This window comes from Camarhynchus parvulus, chromosome 9, assembly GCF_901933205.1.
Source record: "Camarhynchus parvulus chromosome 9, STF_HiC, whole genome shotgun sequence".
Taxonomy (NCBI): Eukaryota; Metazoa; Chordata; class Aves; order Passeriformes; family Thraupidae; genus Camarhynchus; species Camarhynchus parvulus.
Genome location: NC_044579.1, coordinates 14,366,442 through 14,388,475, shown reverse-complemented (window position 1 = coordinate 14,388,475; position 22,034 = coordinate 14,366,442). Strand labels below are relative to the sequence as shown.

The 22,034-nt window shown below is 39.7% G+C and overlaps 2 protein-coding genes across 5 annotated transcripts in view; one reads left to right on the top strand and one right to left on the bottom strand.

Moving 5' to 3' along the window:
* The window catches only part of ATR (ATR serine/threonine kinase), a 38,398-nt gene extending 27,161 nt beyond the window's left edge, over positions 1 to 11,237 (bottom strand). For both annotated transcript variants that reach the window (XM_030954359.1, XM_030954360.1), the window contains exons 1-14: positions 10,921 to 11,237; positions 10,189 to 10,280; positions 9,142 to 9,285; positions 7,731 to 8,620; positions 6,550 to 6,737; positions 5,154 to 5,348; positions 4,711 to 4,937; positions 3,783 to 3,935; positions 3,445 to 3,637; positions 2,590 to 2,849; positions 2,002 to 2,192; positions 1,796 to 1,896; positions 1,309 to 1,480; positions 469 to 636 (exon numbers count right to left, since the gene is read on the bottom strand). In XM_030954359.1, the coding sequence (XP_030810219.1) occupies positions 469 to 636; positions 1,309 to 1,480; positions 1,796 to 1,896; positions 2,002 to 2,192; positions 2,590 to 2,849; positions 3,445 to 3,637; positions 3,783 to 3,935; positions 4,711 to 4,937; positions 5,154 to 5,348; positions 6,550 to 6,737; positions 7,731 to 8,620; positions 9,142 to 9,285; positions 10,189 to 10,280; positions 10,921 to 10,979 (3,033 nt within the window). In that variant the 5' untranslated portion in view covers positions 10,980 to 11,237. The remainder of the gene's footprint in view (positions 1 to 468; positions 637 to 1,308; positions 1,481 to 1,795; positions 1,897 to 2,001; positions 2,193 to 2,589; positions 2,850 to 3,444; positions 3,638 to 3,782; positions 3,936 to 4,710; positions 4,938 to 5,153; positions 5,349 to 6,549; positions 6,738 to 7,730; positions 8,621 to 9,141; positions 9,286 to 10,188; positions 10,281 to 10,920) is intronic.
* Positions 11,066 to 22,034, top strand: part of PLS1 (plastin 1) — a 40,693-nt gene continuing 29,724 nt past the window's right edge. The window contains exon 1 of one of the 3 annotated variants that reach the window (XM_030954361.1): positions 11,066 to 11,193. The gene's annotated coding sequence lies outside the window, so the exon portion shown is untranslated. Of the gene's footprint in view, positions 11,194 to 11,560; positions 11,601 to 17,305; positions 17,393 to 22,034 lie in introns of those variants that run through there. The other 2 variants (XM_030954362.1, XM_030954363.1) reach the window with 2 other exon arrangements.

Sequence of the window (22,034 nt, the reverse complement as noted above, 5' to 3'; positions counted from 1 at the left end):
TGCATATATCTAGCAAAAATGCAGATAGAACTAAATTCTTCAGGAGCTGCTTCATCTAATTCATACTAAGAAACTTGTAAACAAAAAGTGAGCTAGCATTTTTTGGGTCAATCCAGATTCTTCACAAAAGGAAATCTTAAAAAAACCCAAAAGGAGTAAAAAACCCCAAAAGAAGTAAAAAGGGTAGTTTTCGTCTTTTGAAATAAGAAAGCTGACACCATGCAAAAATCACACGCTACAAAGGATGCCTCAAGTGCACTAAATCATTAATACATATATAATTAATGAGCATTCTAAACTTTAGCTCCTTATCCACCATACTTGAATTGGCACTGTATTCATTCCTCTAACTCCTTGATAAAACTGTTCCTCTGCATTTGCGCTCTCACTTGCAGCATTCCCAAGAGAAAGTGGAAATTAAAATTGAACTTCACAAGCACAAAATACCAAAATGACGGACCAACTTACTGAGAGAAAGCGATTTAGATCTGGAAAATCAAATACACTGGCAATCTCAGATAACATGTCCAGAGCCATTTCTCTCTGGTGAGCAGCTGTTTCTTTCTGCAGCTCATTGCCCTGGCATGGAGCACTCAACACCACCATCTGGCTGGAGTGCAGAGATTCCACTAGAAACTAAGCATGAAGAAAGAGGCATTTAGTATTATTTGCCCCTTGTTCACTCCCTAAAACTAAACACAAAAGTTTCACTGGTCTTTCTATACATCATTTTCCCCTCTCATTTATTGCACACAGATCTATGATTATGACTTTGCAACAGAACTGGATTATCATCCACTTAATAATTACATTCAGTTTTGCAACTCTGGATTAAAATATTGCATTACTAAAAAAATACTCAAAGTTAGAAAAGTCTGCTTTGACAATTTTCTTTTTAAACAGAACTTGCTGTCGTTAGGTAATGGATATAACAAAAAACCTAAATCAATCATGGCAGAATTATGCCTGTGCTATGTTGACTTCAATTCCAATTTTAAACCATAGTGTCTTGCAGCAATAGTACTACAGAATGCAAGAGCCTCTATTTCAGAATGAAGCATCTAGGGAATAAAACAGAGAAGCAACACTATTGAAGGGAGATCACAAAAAAGTTAAAGATTTCCCATTCTTTCCTGAATGTTGGTAGGGCTTTTTCCTTAAATAATTTCTTTCTTGTCCTATGAAATTTCACCTTGAGCAATACTGCAATTTTGACCTTGAACTCCATTTTCAAAGAACCCAAAGACATGCACTTTCTTTTCAAAGAACCCAAAGACATGCACTTTCTAAACCACACACCATTTTTACCTGACAGATTGGCTTCTTGTACTGACTGAAAAACGCCTGCAGCTTTATGGCCTTGGCTGCTGCCAGGGCCCGGATCTCTGTGTACGCTGCTCCGGCCACCGAAGGCGACTTGGACAACAAACAGTGCAACAAATGCAGGAGGGCAAATGGCACCAATTCTCCTTTGGATGCCCTTACAAAGTAAGCAGATGAAAAAGGATTAAAAAGTAAGACTGAATCGTTGCATTAATAAAATGACTAAAGAACATGCAATTGCCATCATGCAAAATGAGTCATGCTTGTGTCTGCATGGCTTAGCTGTACTTCCTGTGAAAGGGCAGAAGAAAATGAGGAATGTTCCACAGGAATCAACAGCTCTGTACAGTTGCAATGGACTTGGGGAAAGGATGACTTCAAAATAAGTAATTTAATCTTACACTTAAAGAAAGAGCACTTTGTATCACAAACTGACACAACTTGGCAATTTTCAAGATACTATTAAAAATACCTTCCAATATCTCCTGTTGTGAGAATCAAGGTGTCTTTAAGCTCATTATTTCTTGACATTTTGGCATTTGTGTAGGCTTCTTTCATCCTCGAAACAAACAGCTGATACACAGGAAAACAAAAACACATAAATGTTAGTGTTTGACACTAGTGAAACAAAAACCATAGTAAGTTAGGAAAAAACCCCAAAAATGAACATGAATTCACCTCTTTTATGAATCCTTCTTCAGAGTCTAAGGATTCTAGTATGTTCTTTATGCAGTTACTGAAAGCCACTCTTACATCTTTGTCTGGATCTTCCATTAGATTTAATAAAGACCCAACAAGAGACTTCACACTGGACTCATCAGTATTAAAATCCAGGTGTTTGCAAAGATGAGGTATATTTTCTATAAATGCTGGATTGGAGGAGGGAAGAAAAACATGCTTGTAATAGTTTTTCAAAATCTACTGAAGTGCACAAGAGTGAGGCAAACAAACCATAAAGCACACTTTACTTTTTTAACCAAAAGAATAAATATTGTGAAATCAGAGAAGATATTTAAAATTCAGATTTATCAAGTATTACAGTTTTAGATATAGCCATAGACCAAATTTAAGCCAAGGCAGCTTAAAAAGAACATCACTGCCAACATTAAATATCAGCAGTGATATCAACTGAAATACAACACTTCAAACATCAAGAGAACTATTAAAAACCCAACACAGAATAAAAGGAATGGAGAAAGGTACAGATATAGTGACTTAGTACCTCAGATGGAAGTGTAAAATGTTACTAAAGGTAAAGCCACATACCTAGCTTTACTGAACTGGGTGCTTTGCTCTCAAGTAGAATGAAAAAGGGCTTGAAAACACAGGCTTGCACAGAAGAGGTTTTTCCATGAGCAGAAGTCACAGTAAGGCTGCTACACAAAATATCATGAGTAACAACCTTAACAGCAGAGTCTGCTAAGGAAGGTTGGAGGTGGAATGGACCAGAAAGACAACAAGATAACTTCCCAACTATAGCAGCACAAGCCTCTTTGACTAGCTCAGACTCATCTTTGATTTGATTTCTGAAATGGAAACAAAAATGAAATCATTTTAATAGGTCATTTACCTAGAAATTTGTTTTTCCACATTGTCTAAGTTCTCTAACTACACTGGCAGTACTATCAGGACAGCTTAAGGATGATCTGTCTCACTAAATCATCTTTGTCTTTTTCAGATCACCCTCATGTTCTGTTAAATGTTTGCAGTAGCACTGGGCATGGTGAGGCTTGCATGCTGTAAAGAAGAAACTAAAGGCTAACACAAAACGACAGAAGACACCAAGACATATTAAAAAGGCAAAGAAGCCACAAAGATTTGAAGAGACATATGGACAAATACAAGACGGATTTCCCTGACAAAGATGTCTCCCTTCCCCTCCTAATTTAAATTAGGGTCTTCAGCTAGCAAAGAAACTTGCGTACTGACATGGTAAGTGAACACTGTTCTGTCACACAGACATCATCATGTGCACCTATCCTGTTGATAGCTGATTATTTCTGAAATTAAGATCTAGTGAATTTTGTATGAAATGAACATTTATTTTTGTGCTTATACTCCATTTATTATATGCCCATTTTTCTTCTTGCACAAAGACACAAAAGCTGCATTAATACATACAAAAGAGCTCTGGGAATCATGCTGCAGGACTGCACAGGTTGAAGCAGGAGAGAGAATCCTTTAACACAAGTAGCCCGAATTATTTCATGGTGACTTTGTAATGCCCAGTGATAAACTGATTTTCTCCAATCTAGATGAATGTTTTTTGGGAAGAGAGTCAGAAGGAACACACAGTGTGACTGAGTTTGGGGTGCTAAAGAGAAATAAAAGAAAGCAAAGAATTACTTGATTTAAATTTTTAATACCATCACTCATCATAAGAAGGCAAATAAAACAATTTTACTTTAGAACAATCATTCCAAAGTTAAATTAGGCTTTATATACTTTAACACACTTACAGAAACTCTGTGCAGTTTTTTGACTCAAAACTAGAGGACCAAACCCCCATATAGATGGCTTAAAAGAAGAATCATCAGGATGGCTGTAAATCCAGGGCAGAGACAGCAATCCACATAAGTCATCAAGAATCTGATCACTCAGTGGAATTTTCACTAGGGGAAAGAAGAAGCAAAACAAACATTTAAAAACATTTTATGTTCTTAATTTGCTATAAAATATTACTTTTTCTATCAACAAAGATTAGTATCACTGTTTCCCCATGTTATCATACTTTTTAGGCATGCAATAATAAATCATGTAGTGCTAAATCAGAATAACCTAAAAATCTCATTAAACAGATGACAGAATGTAGCACATGAGCAGCAGAATTAATATAACTTTGGTATCTCTGGATTTGTGCAAAGACTTTCAGCTGGACTTCTGGGTGTCTGGTATGCTAAACTCATAATAACATTTTAGTCTTGGTAGCTGAGTCTGTCCTCCATCCTAGTAGTTACTTTTAAAAAACACAGAAGTACTCAATATTTTTGGTACCATGCATGCCATGTTTGCTGAAGCTATTCGCAAGCTTTGAAATCATTGAGTGGAACAAAGACAGAAAATTATGCTGCCTCTATGTGTCTTTAAAAGAAAACTGCTAAAGTTTTTTCTTTTTTTATGTATTTTCACTCTCCCCATATATTCTCTCGAGCAGATAAAAATCAATAGAAGTACAGACAAAAAGAAGTAAATGATGTTCATAAAGGAATGCAAATGAAGGTCTCTAAACAGAAAATAATGTTTGGGTTTTTTTTTACTTAACCTTTTTGGCAAGAGTTGGAATACTAGCACAACGTTCATAATTTCAGTACCTCTACCAAAACAGACAATACAGTCAGATGAATTCCTAATTTACAAAATACAAGACAATCTTAAAGGGTTTCTTACCTTGAGCATATAGCAAAGCATCAAAGATTTTTACTATTCTGTCAATCACTTGTTCTAGATTAACAATCTGTGTAGCAGCCTCTAGCAGGTTTCTGCAGACTTTCACTACTCTTGTGGTAAAATCAGAGGAAATCCACTTGAACTGAATGTTCACCATTGAATCCAAGGAGCTTGGAGTATTCTTACCCGTATCAGAGCTACATGGATGAGACACTCCATGTTCTTTACTGTTAAAACAGAAATCACATCAATGCAACAAATGCAACAAACAATATTGAATATTAACTGCTTGTAAACCAAGTTAGTATGGAAATGTACTTCTTCAAAATGTACAGGACCCATCCAATATTGATCCTGACACACAGACAAGCATTAAATTACATAAATTGTAACAAGAATTACAAGAAACTCTTGGTCCCACGGTTTCCCCGTGGTACTTTTACCTGCTGGAATCTGTTGGGGGAGAGCAGTGAACGATGCATAGAGCAGCCAATCGCAGAATTACAGCGATCCCTTCCACAGCCTGGAGAACATCCCCTGGCAGAACTTCTTCCTCAAGGACAGATATTAAGGATGCAGCTTTCTTAGTGATGGCATTCCACAGAGCACTCTTCAGCTTCATGTTTACAGGGCTAAGTCTGTAATTTGACCATATTAATTATTTTCCAACACATACTTTATTTCAGAAAAGATAAATAATCATAGCAAAACCAGAGCTAATCCATATTTGATATAGGATTGGGAAAAAACCAAATGAAGCTTTAGCTTAAATGTGTTTTTAGGAAGGAAAAGATCCTAACTCTGAATTTTAGTATGACTCATATCAGACTTATCTGAAGGGCTATAAACATGTAACTCTACAGTCCTTGGAAGGTCTTGGCAACCATAAAATGGCAAATGTTACACCCATCATTGAGAAAGGCAAAAAAAGAGAATCCAAGGAACTATAGGCCTGTCAGCCTAATCTCATTCCCTAGGAAGATTATGGAAAGTCTTCCTTGAATCCATTTCTACCTGCATGAGGGACAAGAAGGTGACTGGAAACAGCCAGCATGTATTTATGACAGGCAAATCATGCACTCGATTCCCTTCTACAATGACACAAGCAGCTCAGTGGAAAAAAAGTGGGCTGCTTTTTCACACCACTTCAACTGTCTACAAAGTTAGGCTGACAAGAACTTTGTGAAGGTCTGTATGAAAAGTCCTGCAAATGGCAAAAAAAACCCTGATGCAATAGAATAGACTGAGAGCTGACTAATTAATGAGCAGCTTTGGAGAAAATGACCCAGCAGGCTTGTGGAAAAGTAGAATATTAGAGCAGTGTGACCTTGCTTTAGAGAACGCCAACTACACCCTGGGCTGTGCACAAAGAGTGAAGGCTGATCACAAATCCACACCTGGACTGCAGCATGCCCAAGCCAATTTTGAGCGCCCAAGACAAGAAAGAGGTCAAGTGCTGGCACAAGCCCAGGGAGCACAGCACAAGCAGAGACTGAGAGAACTGGTTTTGTTCATCTGAGCACAACTTGACTTAACTAGACCTGCTTTAAGTGCATCCAGTGTAAGATCACAGCCACACACAATTCTGTCACACTATGTATGCTCTCAGCTTTGTTTTCAGTGTGAAAAAATGAAAATAATTTTCATGGAACACATTCAAAATAGTCTCTTTAATAAAGTTTGGCTTAAAAATCGCCAATAGATTTTGATCCCTCAAAACATCATTTAGACTTTTTCCCCAGAAGCTCTTTCAATCTGTTAAGAAGAAACTGCCTCAAGAAGTTGTCACTTATTATTCAATAGGCGAATTCCTATAAAAGTAGTTACTAAGTGCCATACATTAAAGGTGCAGGAGATTTCTTTGGATGTTTTGTGGGTAGGCTCAGTCTCCGTCTTTTCTCTGGAACTTCATCACTGCTGCTGCTCCACCCATCAGTATCTGAGCTCTCCAGCTGGTTCTGCTGAATCTCCTCAAAGATTTCTTCAGTTTGTGTTTTTAATGCTGTATAAAGAGGACTCACCAGATACTGGGATGGACAAACAACAGAGGTACCATGATGTATGCTCTGCCTTACTTAAAGATGTGGTATTATTGCTTTTGACTTAAAATATTAAATTGCAAAATATCATGGTAAAATAGTTAATAAAAACCTTTCCATTCAAAAAACTTAATTACAAGATGAAAGCTCTTATAAGCAATGAAGTTTCCTGTTGTGCTACCACAGAGGATACAGCTTGTTCAGCTGTTTTCCAGTTCCTGCCATAATACTTTGCGACCAAAGCCATCACACAGACACACAAAGTTTAACAAACAGGTAGGATGGAAGAGAGGCACTCAGCATATCAGCAACTCATTATCAACAACCCTGTTATGCTTCTTAACTAAAACAGGGTTTATTTAGGTTGAGTATCAGGAAGAAACTTTTTATTAGGAGGGTGGTGACACATGCCACATGCTGTCTGGAGAGGTGGTGGATGTCCCATCCCTGGAAACACTGAAGGTCAGGTTGGGTGGGGCTCTGAACCCTGATCTAGTTGAAGCTGTCCCTGCTTATTGCAGGGATTTGGACTAGATGGCCTTTAAAGGTCGCTGCCAACCTAAACCATTGACTCTATTTTAATTTAATCTTTTCTACCTGTCCCTAACAAGCATGACTAAGAGCAAATGGTTGGAAAGTAAGAGCATCTCAAACTACTGCACACTACTTGCAAAGCTGCCTTCATATGAGTGCACTCTGGGCCTTACTCCCACCTCATATTGTGATTCTGATTATGGACAGACAGTTGTGCCTGCATAGCTTATAGACAGTTTAATACATCTGAAAAACAGGAGTCCAGCTACATCCAACAGATTTAAGAACCCTGACCTGTACGAACATGTGAAACAATTGAGAAAAAAGGAGTATCAACCTAAACGTGCAACTAAAAATTACATTTCCTAGATTTTCTTCTTTGCATAGGTATAGGTTTTTGTATACGACCTATTCACACAATAAATTCAGTTTTTAAAATAAACCTACCTTTTGTTCTTCCTGAGTTCCAAGCACATTCACAAAAATTCTACATATGGTACTGATACGGGCCTTTCTTATTTGTAAGGCAGATTCATAGCCAGCTGGAACAAACTCCAGAAAATACTGCAGCATGTGGCAAAAAACGGTTTTCAGCTTTTCAGACTGAAGGCACCTAAACACATCCCCTTCAAACCATGAGCAGAGCTTCTCTAGCAGCATATTCAAGTAGACAGGTTCAATATTTTTGTAAGAATGTGCTTCAAAAGGCAGCAATGTCCTCACCAACAGTAAGAGAGGTTCTCCAAAGAGTTCTGATTCCTCAGTATCCATTTCAAGTGCTGACTGTAGAATTTCAAAAAAGACTGAGAAGAAAACACTGGCCAGCTGTTCTGGAGGTCCTCCTAAATGAATTAACTTCACTATAAACTTCATTGTCAAAGTTTTAACTTTTGGACTGCCATACTCTAACACGGAGCAGCCTATCCCCCAGAGAATAATATCCTGTCTTACAAAAAAGATATCTGCAGCAATATTTGTCAGAATAGACATTAACACAACTTCCAAATATTCTATATTTGGCATACCCATCAGCTGTAATGGGGCCAGTCTTAAATATCCCACTTTGTCACTCATATTGCTGGAAAATCTCTCTACAGTCACTGGCCAGACCAGTCCATCTCCCCAGGGATGCTTCTGTGCATCTCTTTCATGCAAGATGATTAAGTCTTGAAAAAGATGTAGCAAGTCTTTAGTTAGTGCTTCAAAAATGGAGCCACTCTTCATTTTAAAGAGAAAAAGTAAAGAGCAGATGACATCACAGATGTTCTTGTGCAATGTGTTGCAGTTTGGAGCGGCAGCAATACGAAGAAGCCTTGTTATGATCCAGTTACTAAATTCTAGGACAATAAAAGAGAATTTTTATTATTAAGATTAAAACTAAAATCTCCAATTGAGAACCTCCCTAAGAGCAGATTGCTTACCACTAAACTAAACTCCTTGGGATAAATGCTTGTAGGCTCAGTAAACAGTCTTCACTGGGACATTTATTCAGCAGATCCCATTGAAAAAGTGGGAAAAATGGGGCAGAACATGGGGGATGGGAATGGAAGACACACATTTTACACTGGTATTTCCAGACATTTTCCTCTGTCAGCATATCTCATCAACACCACATAATAAGATATCTATGCAATGGTCATGGATAATGTCAAAGTCTGTCCTGAGAAATTTCCATTATCTCAAGTGTTAATCCATTCACAATATTCAAAGCCTATCATCATATTCCCTCACAAATTTATAATGATGAACTTACATATCTGCCTTTTTCCCCTTTCTATTCTTTTGGATGATCCCACTGTCTGCAAATTTAAATCCTGAAAATACCAAGCTTCAACATAAACATTTTTAACAAACTCACCAATGCAACTGCATTGAGTTTCCTCCTGATTTCCATCCACATTTACAAACATAAGTGGGGAAGATTTCATGATATGTTGAATAAAATCAAGCAACATCACAGAACTTGGCTGTGAATCTGATTTCTTAATGAGTTCCAAGGCAACTTTAAAAAAAATAAGACAATATTCAAAGCAGCATGGCAATAAACCACTTCAAAAATTTTGCTTACACCTTATGAGAAATATTTTTAAAAAATACATAAAAATACTATGATATGGTATTAAACCTTTCAAATTATTTATTGTGAGTATATTTTCTAATCTATGAAGATAATTGAGTGCATATTGTAAGCCCTCTATGTGACTCCAAACTGTATGAAGAAAAGTATAAATTACTCATTAAATATTATTAATCCCAAATGCATTAGCATTCAGTTAAAATTCTATCCAGCTGTGTGCTGAGTGAAGAACAGCAAATACTTAACATTTCCCGAGGTTTAGTCTTGCTAGAGGAACAATGCTGAGGATTGTTTCAAACCTCCAGAATATAAAAGGTTATGGTAAATTCAGCTCACTAAAGCAGAAGGTTTAACAAAACACTGAACATATCTAATACTGCCCCATTGAAACAGGTATCTGAATCATATCAGATTTATCCAGATCCCCCAGGGATCCTATCCAGTGTTAGCTAGCACAAGAAGGAAACTATCTGGGATTCAGACAAGATTTCAGCTCTGAGACACATGTGAATATTAAGAATTGCAAGCTGTGTTGCTCATGAACAGTGACATTACATGACACTCCTGCTTTTCAGTGTTGGGACATTTGTATCCATACAACCCTGCACAGCATTCACCCCTCCTTCCTTGGGGGCTGTGTGTATGGTTTATTTACATAGGGAATTTCACATCCCAATGGAAAATACTTCATCACTGACTTTATTAAAAACTAAGTCATAAATGGTATTGTATTCAACTAAAACTTTCTTTAAAGGTTCTTTTATTTTTGGCAGGAATTACTTAAAGTATAAAGCAGACAATTTTAGATTATAGGAATGTAGTGCTTACCAACATCTACCTCTGTAAGAATTCTGTCAATGAACTGGCAAAGTATTTGTCTTGGTTTCTGCACAACTGTGTTGTATTCCTCTGGACTAGCACTAAAATTAAAAAGAATGATATTTTGATGTTACCAATTTTAAAGTACAAAATAATTACTTGGAAGTCTGTCTCAACAGCTTAATGTTAAACACTGATTTTCTTCTAGAAGTCTTCAAAAATAAATACAAATTGATTTCTTGGTGGTGTGTAGAGGTTTGGGGGGGGGGGGTGAGGAGGGAGGTGTTGGGGTTCTTTTTCAATTTTCTTGTTTAGTGCCCAGCCTGTCTCTCAACACTCAGGGCTCGCAGGGTCACATTTTCAGTATACAATTGTACCTCCATATCCACTCGCTGCCTACTGCAAGGCAAAGCTCCAGTGCTGGCGCTGCAGAGCCCGGCAATTCCAGCTCATGGGGCTCTCAGTGAGCGCTCACAGCACACTGAGCCTCGGGCCGGGGCTCTGAGGCCACCAGGCCGCTCCCGTCAGGACCTGCCAGCGCCCCCCGGGAGGGAGAGAGGGACAGGCCCCGGCAGGCGGCGGGAGAAGGGACCGGCTGAGGTGAAGGCGCGGGCCCGGCCGCAGGACACCTCGCACACCTCCTTATCCCCTTCCCCGGCGCACATGCCGGGCGCGCCTCCCCCAGCGCAGCACAGCCCCGCACACACACGCCCGGCACGGCGGCCGCCGGGCCCGTCCTACCCGGCGAGCTCCCGCAGCGCGGGGATCATGGAGGCCATGCCCAGGCCCTGCTCCGCCATGGCGCCGCTTTGAATCGAGCGGCGCGGAGCGGGGCGGGCACGGCGGGACGGCGGCCGGCAGGGCCCAAACCTCCTCCCCCGGCGCTGCTCGGCTTTAACCGCTTCGTCCCTGTACACGGAGCGGCCGCGGCGGCTCCGGGTCGGTCCCTGATGGCTCCCGCGGACACCTCGCCGCCCCAGCGGGGCTCTGCTGCGCGGAGCGCTGCACGGACAGGTAACACCCAGCGGGGGCCGAGCGGACCCCGCCGAGCCTCGGCCGGTCCGACAGCAGCACTGAGCGACCATCCGGCCCCGGCGGGCGCCTGGCGGTGCGCGGGCGGGAGCTCCAGGGGATGGGCGAAAGGAAGCGCCACAGTGTTGAGAGTGGCTTAAGCGAGGAGGGGCGGTAAGGAGGAAACTTCGGTGCCAAGGGAGCGCCCCGTGCAGCTCCCTCTCCGCCCGCCGCCTCCCGGCGCAGGCGGGACGCATATGGGTGTCAGGTGTGGGACAGCCCCGCCGAGAGCGGCCCCGAGCGGCCCCGGCCCGCCCCCGGCATCGCCCCGCCCGCCCGGGCCGGCCCCGCGGCAGCAGGTGGCGGCGGGACTGGCGGGGCGCTGGCGCTGCGGGACGGGCCGCGGGCAGGTGGGCAGCGAGCGGGGCGCGGGGGCCGCCGGGGCCGCCTCTCGGGTGCTGCCGTGTCCGGAGGGAGCGGGGCCGGGGCGAGCGGTGAGCGGAGCCGGCGGGAGGGCGCGTTCGGCAGGTGAGCGGGCTCGGCGCTCCTCCGCACAGGTAGCGGTGAGCAGCGTGTGTAAGATACAGACTTTCTTTTTTGTTATTGTTGTTACTTTCCGAGCGTATGTTGCTTTTTATTCGTTTCTGTTGCGAACGTTTACGTGTGTAAATACGGAAGGTGTTGATGGGATCCCCGTAGGGACGCGATCGGGCGCTGAGCGGGAGCGTGTGGCCCCGCCTGGGCAGCGAGTCCCGCACGTTCGGGAGAGAAAAGGATAAAACGAGGGGTCATGGACAGGTGTGAACCGCAGAGAGAGTACGCGAGGGGGACAGTCCACTCTGAGCTTCGTTTTTGTCATTAGGAGCTCCGGCTCTTTCTGTATTTGTTTATGAACTTCGCTTAGCGTTCTTTCTGGGTTGAAATAAAATCCTCTCGGAGGATAATTCTGTTGCCTGTTTCCACTGTGCTAGGGCTGTGTCACTTGCATGTAAAACAGCCCACGTGTGTTTCAATTACTTGAACCATTTCAGATGAATGGTTTTGGGAACCTATTGCTAATATTTCATTCAGAGATGGTTATTTTTCTCCTGCAAAATACACGTTTGTCATTTCAATAAAATTCTGCTGGCCTTTTAAAGGCTGATAACTTGGCAGGGACTTAAAACACTTCAAGAAACTTTATGAAATGTAACTGGGTTTTGTCTTAGTTTGTTTTTCAGCAACTGTTTTTCTAGCAGCTGACTTTATAAGATGTTAGTCTTAATGGAGCTATTCCTAGAGAAGAAGCAGGAACATGCAGCTATATGTGGTTTGTTAAGTAGAACTTTAATGGTTCAGGAAGACCAAGTACATCTGGGTTTTGTTATCAGTGTTGTTTTAACACAAAATTTTCTAGACTATTTCACTTTAAAGTATCTATTATTGTAGATTACTGACTGTAAATTTCCAAGACTGAAATGACAGTCACACTAAGGAAGGTGTAAACTGTACTGCTTGCCAATTTGATGTAAACTCTCGTGTCATCCCTGAGAGAACAGGGATACTGTTGGTATATTAGGAAGTTCAGGAAGATTCTGTAATCCTAAGAAATAAGCTAAATTTACTGAATCATAGGGTGATTGTTTTTGCTGATAAAACATAGGTGTGGCACATAAAGTGCCTAATGTTAAAAAGTGCTTTTGCATGGGAATCTCTGGAGTCAACAGTGAGATCAGATTAGTATAGTTATTGTAGAAATGCTTTCATTTGTCACAGGTAGAATGCTACATAAATTTGTTGTGCAGTTTCTGTGAGCATTTACTGAGCATGTAATTCAGGCTTTCTTTTGTTTTATAATAAGTACTTCTAACAAATCAGCAGAGATCTTCTGCTCCCCATTCTTCAACTGGGAATTTTACTTCCCAGTTGCAAAGCCCCATCTACTGACTTCTCACCATACCATCCAATTTCCCCAGCTACCTCGGTGTTAGAAGGCTCCACATGAGAGCGCCCATAACAACTTCATTGGGCTGTGCAGATGTAAGGAGTCTCACTCACACACCCTGGTGTTTTATAGACCCTCCAGGGAAACAGCACCTGAAACACCTGCCTTCATTTCTTGCTTTTCTTAAGCACAGGATAAGCATCTCCTTGTTTCTTTCTCATGTCATTGTGTTGTACTTTTATGTCTCTTGGCCCCCAGGAGAAGAAGCAAACATGTTACCATGCATTTGAAGAGAGTGGCTAATTGCTAATGAAGATAGTGTGCCTGGAGACTTTTCTCCTCCAATGCAGCTGATTCATGTTGGTGAAAGGAATCTGAGATGAGCAGAGCCCAGCTTGTAGAACTCGGGTCAGGGGAAGAAATTCATGCAGATAGGTGCAGCTAAGTGTCAAATTCAGTGTATACAGCACCTCCAAGATTTCTACCAAAGCTGCTCTTACTTTTTTTTTTATCTTCATTTTTTTTCTGCTCTTCTCCCTACTTAAGCAGTCCTCTCACTGTATATAGTTGCATGATTCTTCCACACTTAGACCTCTCTCTTTCTTGGCTTTCATTATTTATTTACCACATGCCTCTGCAGGACATTGTACTTATTTTAAGGCACTGAGTGACTTTGCATTGGACCAGCGGGTCTGAAAGGACATGAGCATGTTAATTGTATTTTTATTCCCCCTGTTGTTTAATCCTGAGGCATAATTACTGTTCTGGGGGCTCATGTGCTCTGTGGATGTCTGTGAACTGTTCCCCCAGAGGCTGCTATGACTGAAGGTCAGTCTCAGCTGTCCTGCAGGCAGACAGAAGGAGTGTAGGTGCAGGCATGTGTTCCTTGGGCAGACAGGAGGAGTGTAAGTGCAGGTGTGTGTTCCTTGGGCAGACAGGAGGAGTGTAAGTGCAGGTGTGTGTTCCTTGGGCAGACAGGAGGAGTGTAAGTGCAGGTGTGTGTTCCTTGGGCAGACAGGAGGAGTGTAAGTGCAGGCGTGTGTTCCTTGGGCAGACAGGAGGAGTGTAAGTGCAGGCATGTGTTCCTTGGGCAGACAGGAGGAGTGTAAGTGCAGGTGTGTGTTCCTTGGTGCCTTCAGGAGCTGTGAGCTGAGACTTCACAGGCTGATAATGGTGCGGAGGGGAAATGCAGCTGAGATGGTGCCCGGGGCTCCTGTGAGCTGGGCTAAGGAGTTTCACTCAGTGTCAGGGTGTGCTTCTGGCTGCTCATCTGCAGGAACACGGAGAGGCTGTGAGTGTTCCAAGCCACATTTCCCTGTGCAGTCATGCAGGTGCCTGACCTTTGGACACAGGGCACTGCTCCTCTGCCCTGCAAGAATGTGGATTTCAGCACTCGAGCCTTTTATCTCTGCCTCTGTTGCTTAGTCAACTGGGCTGGAATGAAGTGGCACAGATTAAAATGATGTGTCACCCTGAATATTCGTCTGATGATTAAACAAAAGAGTAAAAAATGGAAACAGTAAATGGGGGTAAGGACAACAGGTAAGCCAGAAACCTAAAAGCAGATTATGTACATCCAGCTAAGCAAAAACGAACAGGTACAAGAGGGGAAAAAAGTGGAAAAACAAAACATATGACACCAAAATCTATATGACTTCTGAATATAATCCTGACAGGTGCTGGTCCTGCAAGCCCTTATTCATGGCTTTTTTTTATGAACAAGCCTACTAATATACTACTGATAAGGTAAAATACAGTATTTAGTAATTTGGAGAGATGGCATATTAGATTATACATTCCTTTGGAACCTAGTTATTTTATTTGTATGGTAGCAATTGCAGTTTTTTGTTTATCTGCAACTGCTACTTTTAAAAATAGTTACCTGTATTTTTTTTTCTTACTTGTTTCTTGCTTCTCAGTATTTCTGGAAGAGTATTATTCTTGAGGCTAGTAGCTGTGGAGGAAACTCAGAGATGTATTTACTATCAGTATCAGTGTATATCATCAAGACTTTTTGAGTGAGAGTTAAAATTCCTGGAGTCTATTTTCCTAAAGAAAAATTTACAGAGTCTGGAATTTACTCTTTTAAAAAAACTTGTAGCCACAGTGATGCTTAAACATCCCTTAGTGAAGTTTAAGTACTCTGTACTAGTCATGCTAGGAGAAAATTGTGCAGTGTGGATTTAAAATATCATTTAAACTACAATTGAAAATTCTAAGTGTTGAAATTATGTAGATTCTTTTATTCTAATATTTCTTCAATGAAAATCTGAAAAACTGTACCAGCTACCATTGCTCCAGTTTTCATAGGAAGAAGTTGTTTTCTGAGAGACTTATTAGAAGCTATAATTTTCCATCTGATTCTGTGTTCTGTACTGATATTTTATGTGGAGGTGTGCACTTGGTTACTGCTCTTACATACAGGTGTCCAAGGAGAATAAAGATACTGCATCACAATAGCTCATCAGAGAGACTGGTACTGCTAAGCCTCAGAAATAAATTATGCATAAAGCAAAATGTGTGCTTTTCCATGCATGCTTTTGGTGGGAAAAGGATTATCAACCCACTTTCAGGGTTCTCTTGGCAGATGTTTCCTTAATAATAATAGTCACTAGAGAGAAAAAAAAGAGCTGGATCCAGTATTTCCCACTTTTGTTCAATTAGTGTATTCATCCTTTCATCTTGTTAATAATCAGTGCTTGAATAGACTGATTAAAAACACTGACATGTAGAAAAGCTGAAATACTAAGTCATATGTTCTCAGCAAGATTATATTTATTTGAATGCAATTTCAAGGGTTTGTTTCTGTTGAAGATTCAGGACCCACTTGTTTCTTTCAAACCAGGTGTTCTCTGATAGCTTTTCTTTTCCAGAACTTTTATAGTTTGGAATGTTTTTGTCTTACTGATTTATCAAGCTCTTCTTCTAACTCCACATCTCCCATTGTGTTTGCAAATGCTCCACTGCTTCTCTTTGCACTAATTTATCACCTTATAACAAAGGGAAATGAAATTCTTTCTTTCATAGCCTAAAGGTAAGGCAGTGTAAAGTAGTATGAAGTTATAATTTTCCATTGAGCTGATTATTTTACTCTAGTCCTGCCAAGCTTGATTTATAGAATCGAGATATATTTAATTGAAGCTAGTGAAGATTTCCTCCTCCCTCTCCAGGCAATATGATGTATTCATTGTGAAATAATGGAATATGACTATATAGTTAATTTTACTTATCATCACCCTTATCAGCCACTTAATTATGGCTGTGTATTTAATTGTATGGGGCAGAATATTTTTCACATCCCAAATTACAAAGTATTAGAAGCACATAAATTTAGATTTTTATCAATAATTATTTTTTTTAATAAAAGAGAGTTAGTTATCATTTAAATCTTATCAATAAGTCCCTCTTTTTTACCAGAGTTAGTTGTCACTTGCTTGGAGTTGCATATGGAGGTAACTATTTCACTAGTGCAAGACCTATTGGACAAATTCTTCTAAAAGCTTAATGAATGACACTTATATATCTTTGATCTCTCAAAAGGGATTTCATTATTCTGCTATTACCAGAGATTTAAAAAGTAATTAAAACTAATGTGTGCACTCCTTAAAATTTCCAGAATCTCTGACCATTTTGCTTGAACTCAAACCTGAGATTGACCTCTTGACCATGGGCAAGGTGGTTTGGTCACCTCCTACCAAAGCTGCTCCCAAGAGAAGCTTGGCAGCAGCACAAGACTTGTTTTTTGTCATGTCAGAGCAAATCCCTACTTCTGGCACTCTTGTTGTGTTTGCTTTCATAAGATGCTTGCACCCTGAAATGGCAGCTCTTGTGCTGTGTGAAGACAACTACTGGGTCAGGCACGCTGGGCTTTTTAGTGAACTTCTGTGTGATAGACTGACTGCCTTGGGGAAAGTAGAAATTATCTATAATAATAGAAGCACATATTTTGGTTGCATTCCAAAATTTCTTTGTGCTTTCCCTTCTGATTTTTTTTGTGTGGTAAATCTGTGGAACAGACCCTTCTGCCATATAGTTTATTCTTTAAGCTGCCATTCTGCTTTTTCCTAAGTAAATTAAGATGGAGGCATTTAAACTCAATGGGATTATTCGATATCAGCCCTCCCCAAGGAAATCAGCATATGTTGGATGAGTGATTGACCAGAGTCTGTGTGCCACCTAAGAAGTGCTTCATTAAGATGTCACTTCAGTTGTGCTGCTTCCCACTGGACTCCTCACCCAGCAGGAGACAGACCAGCAATAGTGGGAAAGCTTGGGAAGGTAAGCATAGTACTGACTTGCTGAGTGACAGTAACAGCACAATAAATATTTCTGTGTCATGTTTAGAAACTTAAAAACAGGGATTTAAATATATGGTAGTGTTTAATATTCATGAGCATTAATTTTGGAGACTTAGAAATATGAGTTATTTTTCATTAATTGCCATCATGTAAAGTGACAGTAAACAACGTGACAGAGTTACTGAGTTTTTGTGAAGGTCAGCAGGAGTAGGATGATTCCTTTGGTGTAGACGTCTAGCTAACCTAAAATCCAAAACATGTCAGTTAAAGTATTATGTGAAATAAAAAGCTTATTTTATATGATCTCCTCCAAAGACGTTTTGTCCTTGTGAAAGAGCTGATTTACTAAAAACCAGGTTGATCACAGTTGATCATCTTACCATCAAAGAGTCACTTTTCAGCTCTGTATTTCATTTCCCAAATATGTGAAAATCTGCTCTCAAGGTCTGAGCAAGTGTTACGACTTCAGAGTGGTGTAAGAAATATTAACCTTTTCCCTTGAAAGTGTCACAGTTTGGAAAGGCTTTGGTCTGTAATCTCGCAGCTTTGAAATCTCACTGCAGGCTGTGAGAGCAAACAATTGTCTCTTGATCGTGGGACATCTTAAAATGGCTATCACAAAACAAATGTGAATGCACATAATTATATTTAAGAATACTCAGTGTTTCAGCAAAGAGGCTCATTACAAAGGTGATCCAGCTTACAGTATTTTCTGTGTTGTAGGTATTGTTCCTTATAGCAAGTACATACTGGATAACTGTATAATTGTATCTATCTCACCTTATGGGACTTTAGGTAATTAATTTTAAAGCAACAAATAATTTTTTTAACTATCATTTTTTGTTTTGTAAAGGTTTTTATTAAGGTAGCATTATTTTGTAAGATGACTTTTTTCATGGTACTTATAAAATGGAAACAAAACCTCTAATTAACAAAAATCATGAACACTTTTATGCATTGTTTTCCAGCAGATGAATAAAATGTTAGATTTTCATTGTTTTAGTAGAAATTCCTGGATATATCTTTTGTTTAAACTTTTTTTTTTAACTCATGACTTTGTTGCATAATTGCAATGTATGGTTTAAATGCTTAGGGATGTCTGCTCCTGTTGAGAGCTCAAACTATCAAAAAATATAAATTGTTGTAACCCAAGACTTTGATAGGTTAATTTTTTTTATTTTGATTTCTGATGTTTGCAAAAAAGATGGCAAAGTTTTCACCAAAGCATCAGAAGTAGTTTTCATTAAAGAATATAAAGTTATCTCCTAATCGTAGGAATCCTAAGGCTGAGACTTTGAATAATTTAATTACAAAAAAATTTGCTGAGGAATTTTGTTCTTTTTCATCTACAAAACATGATTGAAAATGACAGTTGGCAACAACAACTGTAGATGTTTTATTCTGGCCTAATTATTAAGAACTACAGCGCCAGCAAATGAGCTTCCTGTGTGCCCCAGATAGTCTTCTAGTTTAGAAGGTATGAACAATACTCTATTTAGCTTTAGTTACTCAGATTTGCTAATGTGCTCCTTTTATCCTCAGCACTTGGGCAAACATAGCTCCTTAAAGCTGTGAGCTGGCAAACAGGTAGCACGGGGGCGTCTGTGGCTCTGCACATTGAAATGCTGCCAGTTGCTTTGGCCATGTATTGTGGAGGACCCTCCTTTTTCCTCTAGCTGGACCAATGAAAAAAGAAACCCAAAAATAACCTATGAATTTTCCATGACAGAAAATCCTGGCTTGCTTGCAGTATAGTAGCTGATCAGTCTAATCTAATAATCTTTTGAACCATGTGGAGCTGAAGGAGGCATTAGTGGGTGTCAGAAGCCCATACTGCCATCTGACAATTCATGAAAACTGGAAAATATTCTGGCACCACACATCTATTCAGTACTACCTGCAATTAGGCAGAGTGTGGAGAATATGTGGCTGTAAGTTCAACGGCTAGGGGCAGAATGAATGCATTTCTATTGTTACTCTTAATGATATTCATGTGATTAACTTCTGGGGTGACCTTAAAACTAAGTTCATTAGTCAGAGTTAGCCTGTGTCTCTCTGTTGGAGTTTTACTATTTGTAGCAAGCTGAAGTTTCCTGCTTCAGCTCCCAAGGAGCAGGCAGAGGGCAGGATAAAGGCAGTTTTGTGGAGTGTTTCAGTTGTGCTGTTCAACACCTCCCTCCTCTTCTGCCTCTCAGGCTGTTTGTTCATTGCTCATAGTTCTGCTCTTTCAGTCACCCGGTAACTAAATGTTATCTTCATGCTCAGAAAAGAGAAAAATGGTTCATAATGTTCTAGCTGGCTTAAGAAAAAGATCCTTTTCTGAAGTTATGAATGCCATAGAAGGCTAAAGCCTATTCCTTAACAAAAAATAGGGGATACAATATGTCTTGTCTCTCAAGTGGCACTGAACCTGGAAGAAACAGAGGCTTGGGACAAATACTGAGAGCCTTGCAAAAGATCCGTGACATTGTAACAGATTAAACAGTCGAAGGTGAGTACACTTTGATTGGAGTAGACAGAATGAAAAATCCAACAAAGTCTCAAAAACTCTGAAGCTCATAACTTGGTTGTAATTTGGCACAGTTTGTGGAGTTGAGAAAATACACAAGAATCTGTTTAATTCTAAAACAAATTTCAATTCTTTCCAGTTACTGCAAAGCAGGGCTTAAAAAGTTAATCTGATAATAATGTGAACTATTTGAAAATGGAAGACAGGTGTTATTCCATATTTCATGTGGGTTTTAGTTGCTTAGGGTCTAATATGTAGGTTTTTTTGGAAAAGTTATTTTTGTAATCCAGACTGTTGCTTCTCATTAGCTTTTCTGTTTAGTAATTAACTAGCAGTGCTATAGTTTATTAAGGAAGTAAAAGAATAATTAAAGCATAAACTTCGACTAATGAATCTTATTTGAGAGGACTGGGATACCCAAAAAGTCCTACTGTCAAATGAGGGTTCTGTCAACACATGAACTCTGAGTATGAGGTTTTTATTGATACAGGTATTTCAATAAGAATTTCAGGATGTTTTCCAACTGAAATTTCCTTTAAAAACAATGCAGCTTATATTTGTCATGGTAGTTGCATGCTAACAAAAGCTGCATGTTCCTAAACCTAGACAGAGAAAGAAAGAGATTAAGTATCATTTGCTGGTGTGTCTTTTAACTCTCTCTTTTGCTGTTGTAAACTTGATATGTAATGTCAGCCTAGGCACAAAAGAGTGACTTGAGGATGGAGTTCCTGAATGAACTTGCTTTTAGTAGTGTAGCCTTTCCATTTATATTTTAGTGTAGTTTGCTCTAATGGAATGTCACAGAGACACCAGATTTGGACTTTAAAAATAATTATGTTCTTCAGAGCAGTTACTGGTAATCAAAGGGGTTTTGTTAGTAAACTCATCGAATTTTCTCTAGTTTTTACTGTGTCAGTAAAAGGTAAAAAATATTCTAGACTCTGGACAATAAGGTAGAAGCAAAGCAACACTAAAAGGGTTTACATTAGGAAGGTTAGAACCACACCCACAAAGGTCACATGTGCTACAATCCTAGTGGTTTCTACAAATGTACATTTTCCAATAGGCTTCAGGAGACACTTGTTGTAGGATTTGCTCAACAAATGGAAGGTCTCCTGTGTGATCTTGTGTCTTCCATGAGAATTCTCTAGTCCCACTTCTCACACCGTTTTTGCCCATTGTTTCCTGTCCTTGTGTTGCTATTGTGTGTCATTAACAGCATGTAGATATTGTTGCTGGATGCAACACTTCCTTATTGGAAAATCAAAATATTATTATGTCTATGACATTCTGCATTATGAACTATGAAACTGAGACGTTGAATGTTTACACTAACACTTGTGTTTCCATGGCAGCACCAAACAAGAACTGCTTCTGTCTCTCTTGGAAGGAGATTGGAAATAAATAAGTGCAATGCAATTGCAAAGTTTTTCATTACTTTATTTGTGGCATGATTATTAGAGATTCTGAAAATCTGTACAGTTGAAGCTGTTGGAATGCAATTGAGGAAGATGTCCTCTACCTGAATGCCAAAGTAACTAATCTCCTTTAGGCCAGCTGTGAGGCTTGATAGGATGTTCCAGAGCTGAACTGCTTTAGGTTGGTGGCACACCTTCTCAGCTTCTGATGTCATCCAGGCATTTAAACTTGTGTTTCCAAGCTGTTTGCCTACCAATTCATAGGCTCAAACTTCTTGGAACAGACCTAACAGGACCATCCTTTTCTACTGTAGAATGTAGTAACTCAATTCCTGTTTATTCTATTTCATAAGCTGCTTGTATTCACAATGAACTCTGAAAACAGTTTTTAGTGGAAACAGTCGTAATAGTGGATAGTTGGTATGTTTATGTTAAAAATTAAGTTCTTATCCCTTTTGTGTTCTTTTTCTTGACTAAATATTTCTGTTGCTGTGAATGAAAACCATGAAAGATGTTGAGATAGCATAAAAGGTAATTAAGATTTATGGCTAGAGTGTGCTCAGGTTCTTCCTACACTTCCATTTTCCTTATGTCAGTACTTCTCCTGACATAATTTGGATACCATCTACATGCTGTTATTGAACTTTCACCAAGCTAAAGACTGTCTATAATAAAAGTGAGAGCAAGTGTCACTT